The sequence below is a fragment of the Acipenser ruthenus genome, chromosome 6, assembly GCF_902713425.1.
Source record: "Acipenser ruthenus chromosome 6, fAciRut3.2 maternal haplotype, whole genome shotgun sequence".
NCBI classification, from domain to species: domain Eukaryota; kingdom Metazoa; phylum Chordata; class Actinopteri; order Acipenseriformes; family Acipenseridae; genus Acipenser; species Acipenser ruthenus.
Window position 1 is genome coordinate 21235651 of NC_081194.1, and position 20218 is coordinate 21255868.

General features: G+C 37.5%; 1 protein-coding gene across 1 annotated transcript in view; it reads left to right on the top strand.

Moving 5' to 3' along the window:
- LOC117410816 (protein phosphatase 1 regulatory subunit 14C-like) overlaps nucleotides 1-19527 on the top strand; it is a 32277-nt gene extending 12750 nt beyond the window's left edge. The window contains exons 2-4 of the mRNA XM_034017660.3: nucleotides 8849-8932; nucleotides 9513-9545; nucleotides 18218-19527. Of these exons, the coding sequence (XP_033873551.3) occupies nucleotides 8849-8932; nucleotides 9513-9545; nucleotides 18218-18292 (192 nt within the window). The 3' untranslated portion in view covers nucleotides 18293-19527. The remainder of the gene's footprint in view (nucleotides 1-8848; nucleotides 8933-9512; nucleotides 9546-18217) is intronic.
- The last annotated feature ends 691 nt before the right edge of the window (nucleotides 19528-20218 follow it).

The window sequence follows — 20218 nt, forward strand, 5'->3', positions numbered from 1 at the left end:
CACATCTGTGGGTTCTGTCCGTCCTGACATCTTTAAGACCAGAGTTGTACTTTCTGCAGCTGCTGAGTTGAGGGAAATGCCAATTTAATATCCAGTACTGTAACTATGTGGTTTACATTAAACCAATTACTTTTGTATTGATTTTTTACAGTATTACTGCTAAAAGTACTGGCTTTTAAAATACATGTTTTCCCAATGCATCCGACTGCATCAAATTGCAACGCTCTGTGGCAGCCAGTTTCCATCATTGAGACCTTTGCACTTTTTTGATGGTGATCATAGAGATTCTGAAAACTGTCTGAAATTGCTGACATGTAATGTATTCAACTGTGCTGCATACTGTGAACCACATTATACAGCTTCACCGGAGTTGAGGTTTGTAGAGGGAAGTGTTGCCCCAGCAGTTGAAAATGTGACACAGTGGTCTTAATTGCTCACAGGTGGTCACTTTTTCAACCCAAGGGAAATCCTTTTTATTAAACCAGCACCATCAAAGGGAAATATTAATTTAACCAATTACAAGTCTGTGATCCATAGCATAAACTATTTTTGGTCATGTGACCTTGTTGATCAATATGGTTGCAAATACTGTACTAATTGCATTTCATACTACATTCCTTTCAGGTGCCCTCAAAACCTAATTTATATTTAATGCCTTGGCAATGTCCCTTTTAAAAGTGACATTTAAATATAACCAATTATTAGATCAGGGTGTTTTAACAATTTCTACGCTTCCTTGAGGCATTGAGATATTCTTCAATCTTCAAATATTGTATCTTGTTGCATCTCCCTATTACATATTCATAAACCCACTCTTTTTAGAATTGGTATAACCATTTATAAGAAATATATATTCTCTCTAGGATCTCATTAATGAAGTGGAGAACTAGAAATTGTTTTCTTGATTCTCAATCCCAGTCTTCCCCAGTGCTGGTTCAGTTTCTACCAGCAACATGGCTTCAGTATGACATATCCTAATGTGGCCACTGATTTGCAATGCACATTAATTCTTATTTTTAGAAAGTTCTTAAACAACTAGTTAAACTTGCTGTGTCTATCCTTCACAGTGACCTTTTATATATCTGATTGGCAGAGCTTTTCAAGGCTGCACCCAGGGAACCATAGTCAGATTTTCAAACCTATGCATGCAAGTTTGGTAGTTAGATAAATATAGTTGGCCTGTCTTTTCATTATTGGGTTATTCAGAGTTCAAAGCCTCTTGACCATCTGCACTGTCTCGGATGCCAAATGGTAAGAGCGAGGTATGGGCTAAAAGCATTATAAGGCTGTCATCAGCTTTGGTGACCTCTTTTTGTTTATCCCTGTGGATTTGCATTTCACTGCTACATTGCCACTGACACTGCTTTAAGGGCAAAGGATATGTAGAGAATTTAGGAAACTGGTTATTGTTGTCATTATTTTTAAAACACATGGCCATTGCACTTTGAGTGTGTCACTTTATATGCATTGTATTCTGTGCAATCTTAATAAATTCCTCACACTTAAGCGATCTATTTTTCAGATGCACAGGTAGCGACTAACCCTGCAGTTAATATTTGACAAAGAGTTTAACATAAAATGTCATTGTTATCCACATGGAAAATGTAAGAAATATCTATTCCATAGACTAAAGTGAAATGTCTTACTTTTGCTGACTCTCACTTCTGTAAAGTGTATTTGTCAAACGTATGGTTGTAGCCAACTACGCCATATGGTGAAATGTGTGCACCAGGTCCCAAATTGCTGTGAATAACTGTGACTCTCAGGTTTGAATTCAGTATGTGACCGGTAGGGAGCAGACCAATGAAACAACCGACCCAGAAAAAGGACACACATGCAAGGAAAATTATGTATAACAAATGTATTTAAAAAAACAGGTTCTCAATACAATGGAGACAGTATGTAATAGGTTCTCTAGTTGTCTACCATCCCCCACTCAACTCAACCCAGCTTACTTACCTGTACATCAGTTAAAACGTCCCAACAAGCAGTAATGACATTCATCCCTAGAATAGGTCAATCATTCTGCCCACTGTCTTTAGCTAGCACAACCTCTATCTTAGGAAGTTTAATGTTCCCAACTTATACGTCCAGCAATGCATAACCTCCATAGGGGAGTTCCAGACCATTAGCAGCCCTCAATGTTAGCCAATCTACATCTCCTCTTGAACCCAACCCCCCATCGGGAAGCAATCTACGGAAGTAACTTTGTCATCAGAGAGACTTGTGATCCTGTGTCAAGTAAGCAACATACATGTTTCCCTTCAAAAAGTACATCCACTTGAGGACATGGCCAAACAAAACTAGTTTGCTCTACCTGACGAGGGCCCAAGATAGGGTGCTCAGTCACTCAACCCACAGTTACCGACCCTTCTAGTTTAAAGGCTGTAACAAAACTTAAGGGCTGGATTTTTAACAATTTATACACTTCCTTTAAATAATCGGACATAAAGTTGGTTCCTTGATCAGTTAGAATCTCTTTGAGAATCCCTACTCTCAACGTGATCTTAACTAGCTCTGTTGCAACTGCTGCAGCACTAGTGGACCGCAAAGGTACTGCTTCTGGATATCTACTTGGGTAGTCCACCACTACTAAAATGTGTCTATATCCAGAGTCAGACTGGCTCAACAGGTCCACTATATACATAGCAAAACACTATATCCATTGCGTTCAAAAGTGGTTCCAATTTGGGGCAATGAGAACAGAGGGTCCAGACAAACCTGCCCCGGCGCTACCTGCTGACATTCGGGACATCCCGCTACATACCTCGGCACTGCAGTATACATTCCCAGCCAATAAAAACGAACCAAAATCATTCCAATGTGTTTACACTACCTAAATGGCCGACCGCATGATCTCAGCTTGAAAAGGCTTTGGAACAAGTAATTGTGTTACGACCTGTCCCGTGCCCGAGGCTTGAGCTACCCTATACAGTAGATGCCTAGAAATAATGAAGTACGGAGGTACAAGTGGCCAATTGCCTTCTGTGGATTAGGGAGTGGTTAACATGTAGAAAACAGACAGTACTGATTAGAGGAAAAACCTTAAAATGGAGCGAGCTGACCAGTGGAGTACCACAGGGATCAGTATTAGGTCCTCTGCTATTCCTAATCTACATTAATGGCTTAGATTCTGGTACAGTAAGCAAACAACAGCATTCAGAACTGGGCAGACACATGGCAAATGGCATTTAATATAGGAAAGTGTAAGGTACTGCACATAGGCAATACAAATGTCCATTATAAATACCATATGAGAGATACTGAAATTGAAGACGGAATCTATGAAAAAGATCTTGGAGTTTATGTTGACTCAGAAATGTCTTCATCTAGACAATGTGGGGAAGCTATAAAAAAGGCCAACAAGATGCACGGATCTATAGTCAAAATTTCATGAATCACATTTAATCAAGCTTGAGAAACTGTCGGCGTGTGAAGTACGAATAGTACAGGAGATAACGGTAAGCAAAATTCTTCCTCCCCGTACCCCGCGAGTCCTGCTGACACATCCATAGCTGACCACAATTACATATGGACAGACTTATTGTTTTTGTCTGCTTCCTCCTGCAGCACAACAGCATAAAACAGCCATAAACAGTCGAACAGAACATTCAGATAATAACGGCTACAGTTACAGCACTGCTCAGTTGCTCGGTGGCGGGGCCGTCCTTGCAAATCAAACTGACTGGCTTTCTAAAGTGCCACTCGGGTCTTGATTGCGGGCAGGGGGAAAAAAAAAAAAACAACAACCTAAAAACAGCTGCTGACTTGGCGTGCCAACAAATACGACTCTGCATGCCATGCATGCCATAGGTTTGCCATCCCCATACTATGTCATCAAAGCGACACTTTGCGCATGCGGGTCTGCTTTACCAATCAGAATCCTGGCCAGCGCAAGAGTCAGGGTGCGTTCACGGAGATCATTCTGCGCAGATTCTGTGCTGAATCTGACCAATTTAGCCAATGATCTTCTAAGAATGATCTCCGTGAACGCACCCATTGGCTAAATTGGTCAGATTCTGCACAGAATCTGCGTAGAATGATCTCCATGAACACACCCAATGTGCAGAAAGAACAAGTAACGAGATGCTTCTGGGAAATGTAGTGGAGTAAAAAGTACAATGTTTCCTAAACAAATGTACTTGCGTAAAAGTAAAAGTATCCCAAAAATAAAGTATCTAAGTAAAGTACAGATCCCGAAAACAAATAGTTAAGTAGTGTAACAAAGTATTTCAACTTCATTACTTTCCACCCAGTTCCCCGCCTCCTCTGCATACCACAATGCCAAAAAACTGTAAACATTTCAAAACTTTTAAGAATGTGTTTGTTAACATGCAAAACAAGTTCAATCAGATTTTTTTTTTTTTTTTGGTTAAATCTAGGAAAAACATGATTTACTTTAAATCCAGGAAAAACAGTGTTAAAATATAAATACATGGAAGCCGCCACTTGCCACTTCAACATAATTTCCCAACAGCTCGTTTGCAAGGTAAGAACTTGGGACTAATTAGCTGTCATTTATGTATTTATTAAATATTTCTGTCCTTTAAAAAAAAAAAAAAATAAATAAATAAATAAATACATTTACAGAACTGCTTCTTTAGTCGTAGTCGCACCTCCTTTACTGACTCTCCGTGCCCCACACTTTGCGCACCCCTGCACTAGAGCAAGCCCACACAGTAGAGGTCTTCACGGGTCTACCCGGACCCGAGACCGAACGGGTTTTCGGGTGCAAAATTGTCACCAAACGATCGAGTCGGGTCCGATTTTGTTTAGTCAGTAATACACAAACTGTTGATTACTATTAAAAAGGCTCTTTTTGGTACTAAGATCATTGTTTATAATTCCTGTGCGTGGATTGGCTTCCCCCAGTAGCACATGACATGGCTTGCAGAGTTTAGCAGCAGACACGTGACCCATATCGAAGGTGTTTCTATTAGATCATTTTTAAAAGTCAATGCAAGGTGCCTGCCCCTTTTATTATTTGTGTATTTGTGTTGTATTATTATTATTATCGTCGTCGTTGTTGTTGTTGTTGTTGTTGTTGTTCTTATTATTATTATTATTATTATTATTATTATTATTATTGTATTTGTGTGCGGACGGACGAAAGCCGTCTGACGTTATTGTTTATTATCTGTGGCTGGCGAAAAGCCGGCATATTGTCAAGGATGGGGTTACTTCCCCATCCTTAAATAAACACGGGACAATGTGGCTGGAGCCTTAACAAGGTAATTGTTTGATCAATGGGTAGATAAGGCTCCAGCTACAAGATATAAAAGAGACCGCCTTGGCACATTGCTGGAGAGAGTTGTGACGAGAAGTAAGGAATTTAAGAACAAATGCTACCAGTCAGCGAACAAGGTGCTAGTGTGCTTAAAGTAACTGTAATTGTTAGTGTTTATTTTTGGTTTGGCCAGAGAGCCTTTTTCTTTGTGTGTTTTGTTTAAATCTTTATTTTTGTATTTATTAAATATGAGCGCAGCAGCGCCGTTTTGTCCCATACAACCTGTATTTATGTTTCATTTCACCACCTGTAACAAGGACGTGAAAGAAAAACAAATTCCATTAACAAAAGTCTGCAGTGTGGGAATCATTTGTTGTTATTGTGGACAAAGAAGGAAAACAATTTTACATCTCTAATTCCATTTGCTCTTGTGTTTGTAATAAAATCACGCATTTACGAGATACTTCAGTTCATTTGATTTTCAGATAATGTATTTATCTTTGTATCTTTTTCACAAACATATTTATATATTTAATTTTACAGTCCACTGTTCATGGAGGTTCATGATGGAATGAACACTGTCAGACAGATTTCCAGGTTGACTGCTTTAATACTGCATTTAGTCAGTGCATATACTAAGCTGGGGAAAGGAAAAGCGTTCCACTGTTTTTGGGCCGGGTCGGATCCGGGTCTAATAACAAGAATTTTAGATCTGGTCTGGTAAATAATTGTCGGTTCATAGTCAGGTCAGGTTGATTTAATTTGGACCCGTGAAGACCACACAGTACTTGTGGATTCCTAACGCAAGTCTTCAAATAGGTTTTGATTTCAAGGGGAGTATTTTGTTTTCTAACCGCACATACGTGTAGTTTTCTAAATGGGTAAAGTTGAGCCAAGTCATGGTATAAGACTGCCTCCTTGTGAGCAGCAGGCCGTGGTAAGCATACGGGTTGATTCATCTGGTGAAAAATGTTCTGGGAACATCTGCATTTCCAGGAGCTTCTACAGTACATATACACTTTACATAAAAAGGGAGGGGCTTGTAGCTTTAGGTGGCCATGCCCTGTATAAACCAATTGGAAAGTATAATGAACTTTCACTAGACACTTAATAATTGTGAAATGTCCACATGTCCTTTGATAATGCAAGCCATTACCAGACCGATTTTGTGTTTTTAATATTGACTTGCATTATAATCTTTGCCTCAGTCTTTAGAACATGCTGGCTTTTTTCATTCGATTTGGCTACTTATTATTATTATTATTATTATTATTATTATATAAATTGCCTTGTATCGTTACTTGTCTACATTTTAAAAATGTTTGCAGTAACTCAAAACAAATTGTATTAATATTTTAATGAAAAACAGAAGTTTAGTATCTCAGTTGGGAGGAATAATTTGATACGCTCATTAACTTTATTTTCAACACCAACCATGGGGATTAGACCATGGAATTGGATGCCTGTGCATAAAGATAAACAACCAATGGGACATCTCTGTGGGTGTTTTTATTTTTTTTCTTTATTATTATATATTATTTATTTTGTTTATGCATACTGTGCAGTTGGTATGATTGGGTAACTGGGAAAAATACTCACATTCGTGCAATCGATATTTGAAAGTGTGCTAATGACTTGCTCAATTACTGCAATGAATAGAAAAGCATAGTTTTTTTTTGCATTTTAGTTAATGAATCCCTTGTTGGAGGTTTGCCTATAACTTCCTTGTGTAATAATAACATAGAGGAAACTCAGTGTACGCTGATGGAGTACTGTTTGTTCCATGCATGAGGATTTGTGAATATTGGAAGTTGAAAAGCATTTCTGTTTACCAGCTCTACTCTCTTTGTGTGGATTTTGCATTTCCTTGCATGTTGCAAATACCATATGGGTATAGTTATTATTATTATTTGTTTATTTAGCAGACACCTTTATCCAAGGCGACTTACAGAGACTAAGGTGTGTCAACTATGCATCAGCTGCAGAGTCACTTACAAATACGTCTCACCCGAAAGACGGAGCACAAGGAGTGTGAAGCATGGATATAAAATACTCCTATATTCTTACTGAATTTAAACAAACAAAATATCTGAGGTTTATCAGATATTTCAAAATGAACTTTGATGTGGCTTGACCGTATGTCTCTCTTTATAATGTGTATGTTTGCTGTTTTTCATGGAATTGCAACTTGGACCTAAAGATGTAATGTGTAGCAGCAAGTGGGACCCCCCCCTTCACTTGGCCTTTTAAAATATATCTTCCTAGTGCAATGCAAAGACATCCATCACTTTAGCATCCAATTAAGATGGGATTTTCCTTGCAGTCTCCCCTGATTAAATACTTGATAGATGTTTTCATCTTGAAGTGTTCAATTTTGTGTAAAATGGCCTACATTTTCTGAACTATGACTTCACATAATTTGTAACTAATACAATTGATTTGTTTTTGCTTGCGTTAAGATTGGAAAATGTACATTTGAAAAATGTATATGTATGAAGGTTCCAATGCTGCATCTATGAATAACAACAATGCTTATCTCATTACTGAATTTAATGCCTAACCGTGCTCTAAATGTAAGCTTCAGGCATACTTCTACTTGCATACTCAATAGAAATAAACTGGATTTGGTTTCTGGATCTATTGCCAGTGTATTGTATTAGGGTCATTAAGGGAAAGGTCAAACTCATCCCTAGAGAATAGAGTGTAGGCATTTCTGTCTGGTATATTGCTTGTTTCCATTGTGATCCTTTAGTGGGCCTAATTTTAATAAAAACGTATTAATTGAGTGTAGCTTTCAAAAGTAGCACACTAGTTGTATTTTTTTATGAAAAAAATATACGATATACAGTGTCTAAAAATGAGATGGAATATGCAGTTGCAGCAAAATGGTATGCTTTAAGTACAGTTGCCTCCTTTCAGTCTTTTGGTACTCAAACTTTATCAAAGCAAAGCAATTTTCTGGTACACGGAAATGTTCTTGTGTCCCGTTTTTGCACTTGATGATTCAGCAATACCTCAAACTTGCAGCTGTGGCATGTTCAGAGCCCATATCTGCTAATCTCATCCCACCCCACGTCCTTTACGGAAATTGTATGCAGCAGGCAGCAATTTGTATTTCCATGGCTTTAAATATGTGCATTGGCTCTGCTTAGAACGGTTAATGAATTGGATTAGGCCTACTGACGATCCTTGCTGTCACTATGGGATATGCAAATCCGCTCTTTCAAGCACAGACAATCCCTCGTCCAGTATTCCAGGATCTTCGGTAATCTCTCAAAGAAATGTTTGCCTGTGCATTATCAAAACTGTACATTTATTAGCTGAATGTTTTTCATTTTAAAATGTAAGATGTTCTGTATGGGTTGTATACGTTTGATTTGTTTTCTTTAAATGGGTCTTCCACAGCAATTTTTTTACTGTAATGCATTATACCATAACTAGTGTATTCAGATAAAATATTATATTCGATTGGATGCCATAGTATATTGGATTTCTGAAGGACGTAGCCGGTTTGACTAATTTTATGTTTCCAACCATCAAAAGTCCGTGATTGCTACTTTTGGTTTAAACTGAACACAAACGTTTTTAACATGGTTCCATATGCACTTTATTTTTTTTAAGGATGAAGAAATGCCAGAAGTAGAAATAGACATTGATGATATTATGGATGCAACCAGTGAAGATGAGAGGGCTATTAAATTACAGGTGACATTTTAAAGCCTAGTATACTACACCATGCAGTGTATTCCATGTTTAAACTTTTAAATGTGACTTTCTTCCTACTATTTCATGTAGATAGCTTCATTTTGTTTCAGAATGTGTTGCTTTATGCACAAGAATGTATTGTACAAGAATATAAACCAGCTGCTGTAGCATTGAAAAAATCTAATTGATTACTGATATGTTTATTTTATGATCTTAGTTGTAAAAGAATCACACCTCATTAAAGTAAAATGTGTGTTAATAGTACTGTTAACAGAAATTTCCTTAGTGTTGACTAAAGACAGCTATTGGTATAGTCTCAAAGGCAGCTCTTGAACCATCTCCCAGCAGTCTTTGCAAGCAACGCCTTTGGCCCCCAATAGACTCCTGCAACAAGAAAAAAATGTGGAGATAGCATAGAACAAATTAAAATTCTTAATAAAGTTGCATGGGTCATGAAGTGTGGTTCTTTCACTACCAAGAATGAATAAAGACTAGTGTATACAGCACTGCTTTTAAGGTAAGATTAAGCAGTTTTTATATAATATATATGTATAATTTTTTTGTCTCCTTCCATATTTAGGAATCGCTGGTAGACTGTTACAAACCAACAGAGGTAAGTATTTTTTTTTTCTTTTCTTTACCAGTAATTTTAAATGAGATATTTAGATGATAAGTTTAGAAAAATGTGGTGTTGGGTTTATTCATACTAGTAAACCTGGAATGTGTCATTTATCTGTTTCCCGCAGCCTCAACATTTGAATATTACTACCTTTGCCATAAGAGATACAATGACAGTATTGTATTCCAGCTCTGGGGCAACTGTTTATGAATACAATTGAAATGTTTTTACCATCCTGCCATTAAAAATGTGACGGGGGAGCGGTGGGATGTTTGTTAAGTTTAATCTGTTTTTGATTCATTTAATTGAACTAGCATCCACCTCAAGTGGCTGCCCGTTTTTTAGTTTGCAACAAAGCACAAGGCCTGTGAGCAACTGAATTATTACAGTAGCAGCCTTGGTGCTTGTGAATGACTGACTGCTTTAGTGGGAATTTTAGCAGGACATGAGTGACAATTGAGGTCTGGAGTAGCAATTTGTCTTCCTTTTATAATTGTGGCCTATGCATTGACCGTCTACTGACACTGGTGTGTGCAGTTATTTGTAATTTTCATCTTGCCTTCCTGAAACGCTGAGTGTTATTTGGTGTTTTAAAGCTGACATTGTGTTGTGAAGCCTTCCATCTGTCAAAGAAGTACTAGACTGTGGGGAGGTACGGAAAAGTAGATGTCTTATAATTTTACCAGATGTGTCCCAATTTATTTAGGTTAACTAAGACCATGAAAGCAGCATCTGTCTGACCTCCAGTGAAACGTTAAAGAACGACCTGACCTTGCAGTGCCTAAAGTATTAGCCAGCAGTACCTCTGTGCATAAGAACATGTGTAGCAAAGCTCAGCAATATCAGCATTGAAATGTCCAAAGCCATTTCTTCCCTGAACTCATTAATCTTGCTACAGTATATAGGGCTGTTTTTCCCCAATGATTTTGTGGGGGGTGGGGGGGTGGGGGGTAACTGATACAAAAGCATTTATGAACTCACACTGACCTTAATACCAATCTTCAGATGCTACAGCAGTACTCACATTTTTGTCCTATTGCTTGTGATGGTGGATTATTCATTTATAAGGGTAGAGTTGCTTTGCAGACCGATCATAGACGTTTAATATTACACAACTTCCATAGAACAGTAATATTACATATCTAACAAAAAAGGTTACTTTAATGCACCTTTTTTCCCTAATTTTTATTGTAATACTTGTTTTTGTTCCTAACATTCTACCTTTTTTATATTTTTTATCTTCCAACACGTCAATCCTTTAACCCTTTCTCCCCTCTTCCCACAAAGTATTAACACGTGTAATGGCTTGGCATTTCCGCCCATTGAACTGAATGGAGTGGCGAGGGTTGGACAAACACCACTAACCTCACAGTTCAAAGATGAATGTCTTGCCTTTTGACTACAGAGCTGGCTCTTTAATTGAATGGCAAGTACACGTTCTGCTGATGTTGGTATTGAGCTGCTAGGAGGTGATCCATTACATTCTCCTCCTGCTGAATCAAAGCTTGTTCTCGGGCGTGAACACAAGTCAGCTTCCACCTAGCTTATTGTGCAAAAAAAACAGACATTAAAATATCTGTTTCAACCACAGGGGCCAGGATTCTTTCCAATAGGGCACCACTGTAATAGCTTGGCAACTCAGTCCATTGAATTGAATGGAATAGGGCTGGATGTGGGCCGGTAACCTCATGGTTCAAAGACAAATGTCTTACCATTTAATTAAAGGGAAGCTCTTTAGCTGATGGGCAAGTATGTGTCTTATGCTGATAAAACCTGATGCTTTGTAAACCTGTATGTGCCAGTTGTCCATTTTAAAACCAGACTGGATTTTGCATTGAAAGTTTGTGTCCTGACCCTTTTAATTGTATCAAAGCCCATTTGTACTTGACAAATTGACATACTGTGCATGCAATCAAACCAGCATAGCTCTCTAAACCAAACCTTTCTTATTTGCCGAACTGAAGTAATGTCCTATCATGCCCTTTTATATCAATCATCACAGTACCTTTTCTGCTACAGAGTTGTTCACAATAAAAGCTTTGACTGACTGCTGGCTGGCTCATATTAAGATATTATTTTGCATTGTGTATGGAGTAGTGTATAGATTGTACTGACCAGGATGGTGGGTACAGTCTTGTGTTACCAGCAGTGCTGCAAGGTCATTGTTTTTATAGAAGCACTTTTTTTTGCAAAATGAGTGCAATAACCCTTCAAGGACATCGCTAGGAGTATGCGCTTGCATGCTTCTGTCTATGGATTTACTGAAACACTGCAAGGGCCATGGACACAAATAAGTTTCTCTTCATCCTGGTCCTTTTTGCCACAAACTAGCAGTGATTGTGCCCTTAAACATAGTTACAAAATGGCCAATAATTAAGTGCTGAGATTGGCTGAACAAGATCACATGACCATGCAGTAGTAATAGTTAAGGACTTAAGGCCATGTGGTGGAGATTGATTGCATTGGATCTTTATGAAGGGACAACCCACCTCGGGTTAATGTTTTCATGAATATGGTATGAACAGTGAAATGCATTACGGTAATTGCAGACATCGGTGTGTTAAAATTAGGGCTTCTGCTTTTCATTTTTATTAAATTTTTCGGTGCTTATTTTTAGTTATTTGAGTTATGTAAATCACTTTTTTTTCGGGGCTTGGTTTTTTATATACTGTATGAAATTATTGTTTTCAGTTACTTTCCAAAATTCTCATTGCAATATGTATAGTAACTCAACAGTACTTGCAACTTCAATTGTACCGTCTTTCCTTTACTGTCTTCCACAATGAAATCCATATTCTTCTGGAGTTTTTGTGTGTTTAGGGATTTTATTTCCTTTTGCCACCATTTGCAGATGTGTTTTAAATTCCACAAGCATGTAAATACTCCCTATCGAACTGGAGTATAGCTTTAAATCTTGCGAGCAAGAACAATCCTCTGTTTCTAATTGTAATCTCATTTTAAATCTCGCAAATGTGTACAGTCCTCCAATAGTAATAAGAACAATTATTTACTTGGCACTGATATTTTTCTCCAGCCATTGTGTAGCTTCTAAAGACAAAGTATAGAAATTTGTTTTGCAGTGGCGGAAGGAAATATTCAATTAAACTATAGTATTTAAGATGGTGGTTTTAGCCATAGGGAAGCCACAGGGAGTGTGTACGTTTTACAGTTGTTGTTGTGAGTCGAACCACCTGAGTCTAAGTGTCAACACTTTTGGGTATCGTAAAGGCGTCTGCCAAATAAAATATTAAAACCCTGGGGGGGTGGGGATCTAAAAGAAAGAGGCATAGTGGGTCACGTTGAGCAGGACCCGCTGTAGGCAGGACAGTTGTTAGACTGCTCTGAGACATCGTTCATTGGAGTGTATTAGCAGTGGTAAAACAGGGAGAGTGATCACCAAGAGACCGCTGCTGCTCCAAACAGTTTGTGGTGGGCAGAGAAAGTAGACAGTTAGAGAGTCCGAAGTGACTAAGATGGGTGCGGGCTGCCCTGCATCGAATGTTTCTATCTGTATTACTGCAGTCATAAACCATTACAAAAAACACAACTCTAATACCAACAAGAGAATTTTGGTGTGGTGTAAGCAGCGCTCCAGATAAGCTGTGTACTGGGTGTTTTACACATTGAAATAATATCAGTTATGCATGATGTTAAAATGAATGCGTAAAGAATACACATAGCAATTTTGCTGCACAGCTTGAGTTCGCATGTTATCAAGCTTCTTGCACTAGCAATTAATAAACTGCAAGCAGTAGCTAGAAAAATGACTGGAGAAAAAAAATGGCAATTCACCTTGAAAAGGCATCATTCAAAATATACAGTATCCTACTTGAGTGCTCTTTTAAAGAGGATATAATCTTTTTTAGCTGCATTTTTTACCTACCAATGAGTCCAAATAAACACACACCTAGGAATTCACAGTACATGGTGATTTTAAATTGTGATTATTATTATTTATTTATTTATTTATTTATTTAAATGGTTAATCGAAATCTTCTTAAAATGAATAATAATAATAAAAAAAAGGTTTGATTGATTTTGGCCTATTCTACATTGTGCTTTCCCAGCTGTGTTCTACCATGACTCTCTGGTATTTACAATTTGGTTGGTTCTTTTTCTGTTTGAGCTTCACTGTTCAGAAAAACAAAAATGCAATGTCGGGTAAATTGGCCCCATCATGAACCTCTCAATACTGCATTATACATCAGGGCAAAGTTGTTTCGTTGTTTTTCTGTTTGTGATGCTGGTCAGCTTTTGATTCCTCAGTGCTCCAGTTCTCCACTTAAGCAGTCTTTCAATATCGCTGTAAGACAGCAGAGCTGCAAGCTCAAAATAGACAATCGCGATGGACACAATGGCCGACCTGTTCTATGTGAAGGGTACAAAGGCTTGGTGACAGGTTTACAGTGACTTCTTCACTACCCCTTTTAAACCAATAATTGCACTACATCGCATTCTCATTCTGGTAAATGTAAACATTCCTGTTTGGAAAATCTCCCCCAAATGTTGAAGAGATTTGGCAGTTTAAGATTTGATGTTTGCAGTGACACTTATTTATTGCCTTTTTATTTTTAGTACAAGGAGCAGCTTTACTCGCAGCAATGTACATATTCACTATAAAACTACATGCACACACCACTATAAAGGAATTGCTGGTGCTTTACTGAGTACTTGCTATGAAACCAGAAAAGCAATATGGTGTGTGTCTGTGATGGCAGTGTTTAGGCATCGCCATTAAAGGTCAGTGATTTCAGTATGATCCAGTTTAAGCGAAGAAGGCAGCATGAGGTCCAAGGGAATTTATGATCGAGAAGTAAGGTCCTACAGGGCCTTTGTCATGAGACGTATCAATGTGCTAGACTAGATAGCGTTGTGCAGAGGTTCAGACTGGAGAACTGAATACTGTACCTTTTACTTATTGAAACCAATATTTTCCATTTACGAAAAAAAAAAAAATCATGTTCCTAAGCTTCCATGACCTAATGTTTTGAACCATTTTTAAAGCCTAGGGCAGGGGTCTCCAACCCTTGTCCTGGAGAGCCCCAAATCCTCAGGTTTTATAGGTGTCGGTCATCAATGGCTAAAGATCTGGAACACCTGTTAATCTTGACTAATTAAGTCAATAATTGGTGCAATTAAATAACTAACTCTCGGTTGAAACGAAAACCAGAAAACCCATTAGCTCGCCAGGACCAGGTTTGGAGACACCTGCCCTAGGGGATGGAAGCAGCAACTACTGAGCAAGGGCACTATACACACATTTATATTATTTTTTATTTTATATTTTATTTTATTAACCAATACAAAAGGTTTACTTAAGTACAGCTATGGCCAAAAGTTTTTCATCACCTACAATTAAGCTTGGGAAACAGAGCCACAAGAATGGGATCAGGTTTTATGACTTTCTCACTAGAAGCCAATGGGTCCTTATCATAATGTTCCTATCGGTTTAAAAATGTATTTTAAATAAAAAAATGGACCAAATAATTAATTTACTGGTGTGACAGGATGGCTGACGTGGTGACGTCAGGCCAGATGCAGGAAGGAAACAAAGACAGGTACTGCAGTGCAAAAGACGCGGAATGCGCCATTTATTTAAATAACAAAAACAAATAAAATATTTAAACAAAAACAGTGCTCACAAAGCAAAATACATATTCAAACAAAAACAAATCACAAACACAAAACAAAACATCAAACACACAGGTCAGGCTGGGCCGATCGCTTTCACTGATCCTATGTTTATTTATTTTTTTCTTTTCCTTTTCCTCCTCGTTCTCTCTCGTTCTCTCCACTTTTGAACACCCATCACAAGTGCAGAGAGTTGCAGGCTTATATGCAGATGACCATCTCCCGCAACAATTAATTAACTCGGAAGATGGTCACCTTCTGCACAAGGTTTTTAATGTGGATGGGGCTTCCCATCGACGCTGCGAAACAATACAAAACATACGGCTCTTCATCGTCACATTTATAAAACAATAACAAAACACAGCTACGTCATCATATTTATAAATAAATAATAATAATACAACAAAACAAATATAAAATAATAAATTGCACAGGGGCGGAGGGGTACCCCGTTCTATAAATAAACAATATATTCATGGCAGGGCTTTGCCCCGCCCCCTTTTCATGTGCAGGGCTCCTCGCCCTGCCACAACTGGTGATTGATTAAGGCTACGATTTTGGCACAGTAAGTTTTGTACATTTCATGGGCGAGATGCAGCAAAGAATTCATGGAAATATCACCAAATGTAGTTTTAGCGATATCAACATACACAAGAGCTTTTAAATGGTACACCAAAACCAATAATATAAAGACTATTGCTTTTGACTACTGACTAGTTTAAATATTACTTTAGAGTACAAAATCGTTTTCCGTGATTCTGAAACTGCATGTTGTAAAGAAAGCCTCTAAGTCGTTAAACTTCTGTTTTCTGATGCATTTGTTCTGTCTTTACAAAAAACAGCTCACTCACTGTTTCTTGTATTACTGTCTTTCCTGCTGCAGATTCTGTTTTATGTAAAACGCTTTCAATGTTTGTCACAGCTTGCTTTTCATTTGTAATCTACAGGAACATTACATGCTGTACAAAACATCATGCCCCCACTTTCATGAAATGCCACCTTTTTGGATATTTTTTACTTCTCTGCATAGCAGAGATATTTGCCACTTTGTTCGCACTTCTGTCGCCATTTTCTTCGCCCCATATAGTTTGCACTCCACTCATTTTACATGCTTGCTCGCTCAGATACAAATCTGATTCGCTGGCCTACACAGCTACACGTAAATGCTGCTGTGTGCCTACACAGCCAAACAATTTACAGATACTTGCAGAATTGTATTTTCAGTGCATGACCATACTGCATTTGATAGAAATAAAGGAAGCGCCTTATCAAATTTTTCATCAATTTCCAAGATTTCACAGACTTTATTCAAATGTATTATTTTCCCTGACCTCCATGACAAAATTGTAGCCTTAATAATGTAGTGCAAATATGTACAACTGTGACAGGACGGCCGAGTAGTGACATCCCCAGACCAGGAAGCTTACACAGAGGCAGGTATTACAGGTGGATGCGCTGGTATACATTTTTTATTTTTTATTTTAATTAAGGGTTTGAACAAAAACAATGCTCACAGAACAAAAATAAAACGGTTTAACAAAACAATCACGAACACAAATACCTCCACCAAAACCAAGTACCGTGCTGTTCCTTCCCACACGATCAGCAATTTTTTACTTTCTGTTTTAAATTTTAATTTTTGTTTTCTCTGGCAGAGACGAGCTGCTAACCCTGCCTCTGCCAGTCCACATTTAACTACACAACAACACCATCGCCCGTTTACCAAATACACCAACCAACACACCTAAACCACCCAACACATCCCCACAATACAAACCAATGCCATTCCCTTTTTTAAATACAGCATACATTTCAAACCATTACTTCCAAATCATAGCAATACCTCTGTTTACAAGCAGGGCTCTCTTCCTCCCTGCCACAACAATATATACAAAATACGACTCTGAAGTCCAGCAAATGTTTATATGACATGATGTCAAGCGGGGCATTTATTCTACTAAAGATGTCGTTGTATAGTTTACTTGTACAGCTATGGACAAAAGTTTTGCATTGCCTAGAATTTTAGGATTGAGACATTAATTTAGAAAACAAAATATTAACAGTTTTAGGTATTTTTATTTAACATCATGTAATCAAGGAAGCTTCTACGTTTTATTGCAAATGTCTACCGGAAGCCATACTAGTAGTGCAGTATTTCATGTTGGATTTCGAAATTTTTGAAATTTGGAAAACTACAAATTCATTTACTTAATGAAAAACTGACAAAACGGTATGCAATTCAATATGTTACATGTAACATTATTCAGCAGGTTTCGTTTGACTTTATGAAGCAAAATTAGTTCATTCTATAGGGTGATGCAAAACTTGTGGCCATAGCTGTAGATAATTTTTGCTTGTTTTCAGGCTGCTGCTATTGAGACAGACTATGATTGAGAAATTTGTATTTAGAAAAGACAAACAAACATTACCATAGAGACAAAGAGGGATTTCTGTTTCAACTGTCATGGAATTCATTCATTATAAAATGCAGGGCTAGGTATGCAATCTTTGTATCTGTCCTCCGCCTTTGCAGTGCTGAAACTGAGACGACACATGCACCTTGAGATGAGTTCAGACTTTATTGTCCATTGCAGAATTCAGGGTTTGCTTGAGATCCTTTTCCATTTGGTAGTCCTGTAGGACCTTGGAACCAAACAGGCCATTCTGTAACCCCTTAGGTAGGATAATCATTAATCTGAGTGTGATTCCCTCTGTATAAAGGCACGTTGCTCTGATATTCTACTTCCTATACTCATAAACCTATGCTTGCTGTAAGTAGGTCATATCTGGCATTAAACATGGATTGTAAATAATATATTCTGTTGGTACCAGTGTTGTAACTTACATGCTAGTTCAGCCCTTGAATGAACCAGCAGAGCCCTTTGATTGTGTGTCCCACTAGGATCCGATACTGAGGAGAACTGATGGAGTTCTTCTACCTTCCCTCACCAAAGAAATAAAATAGAATCCATTTACTATTCATCAAAACACCTCCATGTTCAAGTTTACTGATTTTATTCTCTTGTGTTTCCCAGGAATTCGTCAAAGAGCTGTTGTCACGGATAAGAGGGATGAGAAAACTAAGTGCTCCGCAGAAAAAAGGTTCATAATGGACCGAAACATCAATTCATCCATCAGCCATAATTAAACTAATCCCAGAACGGACCGACATAAGATCCTTGATTTCTTACTTTTTTTTCCAGGTACTATATATATTATAAAAAAAAAAAAAACTACGGTCTGAAGGACTTTTGTTTTATTTAAACAGTGGTGTTTTTAAGTTTTTAAAGTTAGTTTTGCCAAGGAACCAAGTCTAGAACCCTATTTAATTATTATTATTTTTTTTTTAAAAGCTAATACTCTGGGATAAAGAATTTGTGGGTATAGCAGTTTACATTTACAGGATGAAGAGAAAGCATATTCAACAACCTTGGTTCTCTTTGCCTTGGCACTGAAATGTTGGTTGTTTTTTGTATTTTTTTTTATTTGTGTTTGGTTACAGCAAAAGATTACTATGTACATGTTAGAAAAACCGAAGCTAGGGGTGCTACTGGTCCTTGTAGATGCTGCAAGTAGGTGTGGGATTTTAAATTACTCCAGTATTAACATTCTTTGTTCCAAGCAGCAATTTCTGTCTTTCTTGAAACCAATCTAAATGTGTAATATGATAAACAGAAGCACAAGATTAAGACCATGTCCTTGGAGACGAAGTGGTGCAAATGTAATTGATAGCTCACCATCCTCCATACAGCCTTGCTGTATTAGTTGTCAGTTCAACAGTTTTTAGAAGTGTAGCCAAATGTATCAAGTTTAGCACGGAAGAGCCTGTGTCTTAACTGTGAAAATGTTTGGCCCTTAAAATACTGTTTTGACACCAACTGTCAAGGGCTTAAATGTGTGTTTTTTTCGTTTGTTTTTTTTTTAGACCAATTCTTGTTAGACATGCTCTCGTGCAAAAAGTTATGGATATACTGTAGATTATTTTTTTATTATTTAATTCAATTTTGCCATATCCACTTGTAATTCTCATTCTTCAAGGGGATGTATGACAAGCTTTCATATTGTATAAAGCAGGAATGCTTAACACCTGTCCAGTAAGAGTGGTTTGGGGGGGATTTTGTTTTTGAAGACGGAGAGGTGGTGGTATCAAGTTTTGAGCCGGCATGTGAAATGAAAGGGAATTTGACATGACTTTTTCTATCTAGGATGTTTTGACACTAAAGTCTTGTTGAATTATCAAGGAATTTTGTAAATGTTTGTTATGTACAACTGCAAGCTTTTTTTTAATGTCATTTTATGGTATTTACTAGTTGTTTTTGCTGACAATAAAAGCAAGAGAACACAAGTTGTATGTTTTGTGGAGGTAAAGTTTGAATGTGTTGCAACACTCCTCCAGCAGGAGTTTCGGTTTATACAATGAAGTAGCCAATTTGTTGGCCTCCATGTTTTTATAAATCACTATTGCATAATAATTGTACATATTGTGTGTATATATATATATATATATATATATATATATATATATATATAATATATTAAAAAAAAAAAAAAAAAAACAGCAACAAGTGCATTTTATCACATTCAAAAACTGGGTGAACATGTTATTATTTATTTCTTAGCAGACGCCCTTATCCAGGGCGACTTACAGTTGTTACAAGATATCACATTATTTTTGCATACAATTACCCATTTATACAGTTGGATTTTTACTAGAGCAATTTAGGTAAAGTACCTTGCTCAAGGGTACAACAGCAGTGTCCCTGACCAGGGATTGAACCCACGACCCTCTGGTCAAGAGTCCAGAGCCCTAACCACTACTCCACACTGCTAAAGTTAATCTCTTACCACAAAATGTTAATTGTTGGAAGTTTTGTATTCAATTAGTTCCATAATTGTTGATGGCGGAAAGTCTTCACGGGTTTAATGATTTTCATTAAGAAAACTGTTTTGAGAAACTCATAAGGGAGCAAGTATTAGAGTTCATAATAACCTGAATTCCAACCTGCTGCTTGGACTGCATGCAGGTTATTTTATTT